This window comes from Crocuta crocuta, unplaced genomic scaffold (genome assembly GCF_008692635.1).
Source record: "Crocuta crocuta isolate KB4526 unplaced genomic scaffold, BGI_CrCroc_1.0 scaffold89, whole genome shotgun sequence".
Lineage (NCBI taxonomy): Eukaryota > Metazoa > Chordata > Mammalia > Carnivora > Hyaenidae > Crocuta > Crocuta crocuta.
In genome coordinates this window covers 10899944-10905753 of record NW_027551559.1, presented here as the reverse complement: position 1 = coordinate 10905753, position 5810 = coordinate 10899944, and the positions used below count along the sequence as shown (strand labels likewise).

The window sequence follows — 5810 nt, the reverse complement described above, 5'->3', positions numbered from 1 at the left end:
CGCCGCCAGGCGCACGGCCCACGGCTCACCCCACGACGCGGGCTGCCCACCGGCCACGGCCCCACGTGCCGGAGGCGGACGTGCACACCCGGGCCCACTGGACTCGGGCTGTTCCACGGCCTGGGAGGCGGGGGCTCCACCTCCCTGCACTCGCTCTCCTGCTGGGCTCAAAGCCTTTCTGAGCAACGCGTCCCCTTCTTCTCTGCCACTGAACCCTGTGCGTCCTGAAGCCCCAGGTCGGCCGGGCCCTGCGCCCCCACCTCTTGGCACGAGCGGCACCAGGATGCGCCACTGGCTCTTGTAGAACGAGCTGGGCACAGGCCTGACGGAGCCTCCAAACCTCTCCGTGGAGCATGGGAACCGGCGGGTGGGCTGCGTGCTCCTGGAGAGATCGCCCACCCAGGGGACCACGGAAGGCCTCAGGAAGATGCGACATTGACCTAGGTGTGCATGGAGGCAAGGGGCCGCTGTGAGGGGCGGGGCCGCCTCCGGAAGTAGTGCAGTCACAGGGTCTGGTGGCACACGCCGGCTACAGCGGCCTTCCACTCCTCCAGGGGCCCGGCAAGTCCACGGGCACCAGGCGCCATACCACGTGAACATGGTGCCGGCCGATTCCACCCACCGGAGCACACTCAAAAGACCCCTCTGGGTGAGCACAGACGTGGCCGTGGCCAGCCCAGCAACAGGAGCGGGACACCCCGCACCAAGGCAGCACACGGGTCCCAGGGCCGGGCCCACCCACGCAGGTGCCACTGTCTGGGCCCCAGCAAGTTGACTGCTCCCCGAAGGTGATGTTCCTTCCAGAAAACAGCCCTGATCGAGGCAAAGCACCAACGTCACAAGGACGACGTAGAAAACACCGGTGGCCCGTGAGCACATTTCCGTGTCTGAATGGCAGCGTCACGTCAGAAAGCCACTAAATCCACAAGATGAGAGCAGAGGCGGCCTGCACACACAGCCCTGGGGCCCAGCCTCCAGCCTCTCTCACCCCTGTCCGCACCGCGGCAGCCCCGGGGCCCCAGAGCACTGACCGTGAGCTTCGGCAGAACCGGCCTGGCCCCAGGTCTGCACACAGCACGAGGGATGACGACCGCCTTCCTGGGGCCAACGAGCCCCGTAGGTCCGGGAGCCCCTCCCCCCGTCCCCCAGCCCAAGGGAGGCACAGGACGCCGCGTGGTAGGGACCCCGTGGGGCCTCGGTGGACAGCAGTTCAGCGTGACGGTCATTTCTGAGCTCCCTGGCCAGCAGGAGGCGGCAGAGCTGGAGGGCGCACGAGGCTGGGCCCAGGGCTAGGCGCCCCCTGCCCTGCTCACTGCCGTGCGCCCCCGAGCGGCCCTCCGTGCCCCCGCTGTCTCGTCTGTGAGCAAGGGGCAAGGACTCCAGCGCGTGGTAAACGCCCGCACCCCGTGACGGTGGCCAGGAGTCACAGAGGGCGACCGTCCAGCTCGTGCCACCGCTCCACAGGCTGTGGGGCAGGACCCCGGACGTTTGTGACAGGCTCAGCACGGTGCCTGGAGCACCCTACGCAATCCTCCACGCCGACGGTCACTGCCTGAAGTCAGCCTTCCTGCACTGGCCCTCCAACCCAGCCTGCAGGGCAGGTGCAAGCTCCCCTCTCCTCCCATGCTCAGCCCCGCCCAGGGCCACCCCGGGGGGACTCCCGGCTCCAAGACGGGGTGACACTGTGCGGGGCCAGCTCTAAAGGGAGCAGTTTGCTCAACGCCCACTCTGGCCTGTCTGCGCCTTTGAGCCAGACAACTAGGGCTCCGTGGAACGAAGCTCAGGAACTGTCTGAACAACACTGGGCTCTCCCCTGAGCTCTGTGCGCTCGCCATCCAAGCACTCAGTACAGAACCTTTCTAGAGCCTTCCACCACGGACGGCACAGGGGCTCAGGAAGGGAGTCAGAGGCAAGCCCGGAGCATGACCCTGCCCAGTCAGAAAGACGAAGACGAGCTGTGCCCACAGGCCGCAGCAGCCCGGAGGAGTTGCGCTTACCATGAGGTCCTTCACCCGGTTGCTGAGCTGGTCGATGAACAGGATAGGGAGGTAGTGCACGGTCTTCCCGAGCTGGACCCTGCGGACCAAAGTCACCGTGAGGACGCTCACCGTTAGAGGGGCCAGACGCAGCTGAGAAGCCTGACGTAGCTCAGAGAAATCCCGCCCACGACCCCAGCTGCCTCTGGACACACGCGCGGCCCCAGGACGCACCTCCCCTGCAGAGACAGAGGGCTCTGGCCAGCGGCTCTTCCCTGAAGTCACAGCCGTGGGAGGGAAACCCCAGAAGCCAGACCGGACCTCCATCCAGGCCGCAGAAGAGTGACAAGCCCGTCTGAGCCCCGACGCAGGGTGGTCAGGGACGCAGAGTGAGAATGAAAGCAAAATCCCACCTGCCTGCCACACTTTGGAGGCGGTGGGGGCCAGAGAACAAGAGTGGGGTGCTTTCTATGACCGTTAGTACCTTTCATGTTTCTAATTACGTGACTGTTCTACACACTCAAAAATAACATTTAAATATTAAAAAAACAAAACCCTCATGATGATAGAATGGTTACCATGGATACACAAAGGAAAACAAATCTCATCCAGCCATCTTTAGGGGCTGCGTGATGGTCGGTAATAGATGCTAATTTAACAGTGGGCTCCCCCAAAACACAGGGTAGTCTAAATTGGTCACACAATTTTAATACTTACGTTTAATGAGCAATCCCTACGTAACTATCTAAGGACTAATTTTAAAGTTAATGTAAACAACTCAAGTTAAAATAAAATACAGGATCCTGACAGCGGCAATCAGTATGCAGACGGGCACAAGTCGCCGGGGGTGCAGCATGACACGGTCACATGCCCTGGTGGCAGTCTCCATCGGCAAGGCCTCGGGAGCGGAGGGACAAGGTTCAGGGGTGCTCCGGGCACCCTGGAGCGGATCCCCGTTTCTGGATCCTGGTGAGCCGTGTGGCACTTACATCTTCATGTACCGATGCACGTCGGCGGGCAGGGAGGCCCCGTCAAAGACGAAATCGTCCACCATCACGTTCAGTGTCAATCTTGGTCTCCAGTGAGAAACGGGCTCGTCCAGGGCACTTGGTGGCTTCTTCTCCGCCTCTATCTGCTGCTAAAGGAAAGGAGCGGCTCAACGGGAGAAGCCCGGGGCTGGGGGCAGGGACTGGGTGAACCAACAGGCACCAACAGGAAGCACAGCCAGGAAGTAGAGCCTGCAGCGTGGGGGACCACGCCTGGCGGCTCCCCAAGGGCACCGTGCGCTTCCTCCTCTCAACACGAGCCAAGGGCTGTCATTTAGGTCCCCAGCCTGAGCAGGGCTGCTGAGATGGGGTCCCAGGGCACCTGCAGGAGGTGCACACAATCGGAGCTCACAGCCCCTGCGGCTGGCCACAAGACTGAGGACACTCCCCCCGGCCCAGGCCCGTCACGTTGTCTGCAAGGCTGGGGTCAAGGCCGGGGTCAGGGCTATGGAGACTCTATTCCGCAAAGAAGCCATGACCGCCAGGAAGATCTTCCAGATCTAACTGACAAATTCTACACTGCAGGTTTGTCTCGTGTGTCTTCCACCTAAATAGGTACAATTTAGCTCTGGCAGATTATGTTAAGAATGTTTTTTTAGGTGATACTAACGGCCAGCGTTCGTCTGACATCTGTAAGTTCCAGAGATCACTTCACACGCCTAACACTTCCCACCTCACTGACTCCCCAGGAAGGTCCCGAGAGGTGGGGCCATACAGTCCCCCCAAGAAAAAGGAGCTGAGGGATCTTTCCAAGGAGACGCAGCATGGGGCAGCCTCAGATCCTTCCTATCTGTAAACGAGCTCACCTTCTATTCCACTGAACCAGAGACCAGAGTCCCTCTGTGTCACCCACAGCCCCATCAATAACCCCTCAAGCCAGCTCCACGTTTCTTGCACACACAGCTTTGTACACAGTACGAGACAGGCGTGCGTCGTGCAAGAGCCTCTCCTGTAATCGCGAATGAAACGCCATCCCGCCCCACACACAGGGCAGAGCCTCCCGGCTGTAAGCAAAGCCTGAGGCCGGCTCTGCAGAAGGGAAGCCTGCAGCCCTCGATGGGGGGCCCATGTACTCCCTGAGGGCTGAGAAGGAATCGCGTTACTTAAATTCCACGTCGCTAACTTGGCATAAAACTTGTCTGCAGGGGTGCCTGGGGGGCTCAGTCGGTTAAGCGTCTGACTTTGACTCAGGTCATGATCTCACGGTTAGTGGGTTCGAGCCCTATATTGGGCTCTGTGCTGACAGCTCAGGGCCTGGAGCCTGTTTCGGATTCTGTGTCTCTCTCTGACCCTCCTCTGCTCACACTCTCTCTCTCTCTCTCAAAAATAAATAAAATATTTAAAAAATATTAAAAAAAACCCAACTTGTCTGCAAATCATGGGAAGCAATCTAGCTGAAAGACAGATGCACCTGTCCATACACCAGACTGTGTCCCTTCCCAACGGTCACCCCGGTCCCCGGCAGAAGCTGTACGTGCGGAAACACGCTGGGCACGAACTTCAAGGGACAGTACAGGCTCCACTAGGCCAGTGACATACTGAACACGCTCACCTGCGTCGTGGACTCTCCCGTGAGCAGGTTGACCTCCTCCGGTTTGGGGACCATGTAGGTGGTCAGAGGGCTCACCAGGTGCACCTGCTTCCCGTCATGCCACGGCAGAACGCCCGCATGATGGAGAAAGATGTACGCGTACAACGTCCCGTTGTTTCGAGTTTTCTTTGGTACAGAAACGTTCACTGTCCTAAAACACAAGAAATGACCGTTTTACGCCAAGTGCACATTAGGTTCTTTGGACACACACAGCACAGGTTACCCAAGTGTCTTTATAAATTTCACGGTTTCAAGCTAATTTTAGCTTAGCCGTACTGAAAATGCAACCCACCTGCTAAGACTTTACTGAAATCCACACCGTGTTCTAAAACCACGGGCAGTTATGTGTGAACCCCAAACGTTCCTGCATTTCCTGCCTCCGTTTCAGGGCGCTCAGGGAAGGCAGGAACTCGCCTTGGTCACAGGGCTAATGTGGCCAGGCAGGCAGTGGCTGACCCCAACCTCACACATGTCCCCTGCCTGCAACGGCTCTCGGACTGGGCGGGCTGGCTGGCCAGAGGACGTCACCCGGCGCATCGCACGTTCCGGTTACTCTTGTCGGAAATCTCCCAGACAACACACAGGAAGTACGGAGACCCCAGGCAAGCAAGTTGCTTTCTTGGCCTGCACTCACTGAAACCTTACAAACTAGAGCCACGTAGCAAGTATCACTTCACTCTGTGTGTCTGAGCGTTTACATCACTTCGCTGATCTAACTAAGCTCCTTCAGCCAGGAAGAGACAAGCTGTCTGCCGTGGGAAACGAGGGAGCTCTGCTCTCCGGGCCCCCAACACGTCTCCTCCTCTGCAAAGGCTCACGGCTGCTGTGCACCCCGCCGCCACTGGATACCGTAAGCTACTTTCTAAGTGACAAATGCATCAGCTGCTACTTTCACGCAGAGTAAACCCTGGATTGTTTACGTGCCATACAGGAGAGCAGTTAAAATCTGCCCCCACCCACGAGACAGAAGGCAGCAGTGCTTCTCCACACTAACCTCGTCACACAGCCCGTCCACAGCCTAAACATTCCCAGCACTATCGCTGGCAGGCCGTCCCACAATCATACCTTTCAAATTTTGACTCCACGTCAAAGTCTTCCACATTCAAGACCAGATCCACGTTGTTTTCAGCACCAAGGTTAGACCGTGTGGTGGTGTACACGCTGAGCTGGAAGGGGGGCGTCAAGAAAGTTAGCACG

General features: G+C 58.8%; 1 protein-coding gene across 1 annotated transcript in view; it reads right to left on the bottom strand.

The window, feature by feature from the left end:
* Positions 1 to 5810, bottom strand: part of CLPTM1L (CLPTM1 like) — a 26000-nt gene that overhangs the window by 6512 nt on the left and 13678 nt on the right. Inside the window, exons 9-12 of the mRNA XM_077749400.1 lie at positions 5679 to 5779; positions 4575 to 4764; positions 2966 to 3114; positions 1998 to 2076 (exon numbers count right to left, since the gene is read on the bottom strand). Of these exons, the coding sequence (XP_077605526.1) occupies positions 1998 to 2076; positions 2966 to 3114; positions 4575 to 4764; positions 5679 to 5779 (519 nt within the window). The remainder of the gene's footprint in view (positions 1 to 1997; positions 2077 to 2965; positions 3115 to 4574; positions 4765 to 5678; positions 5780 to 5810) is intronic.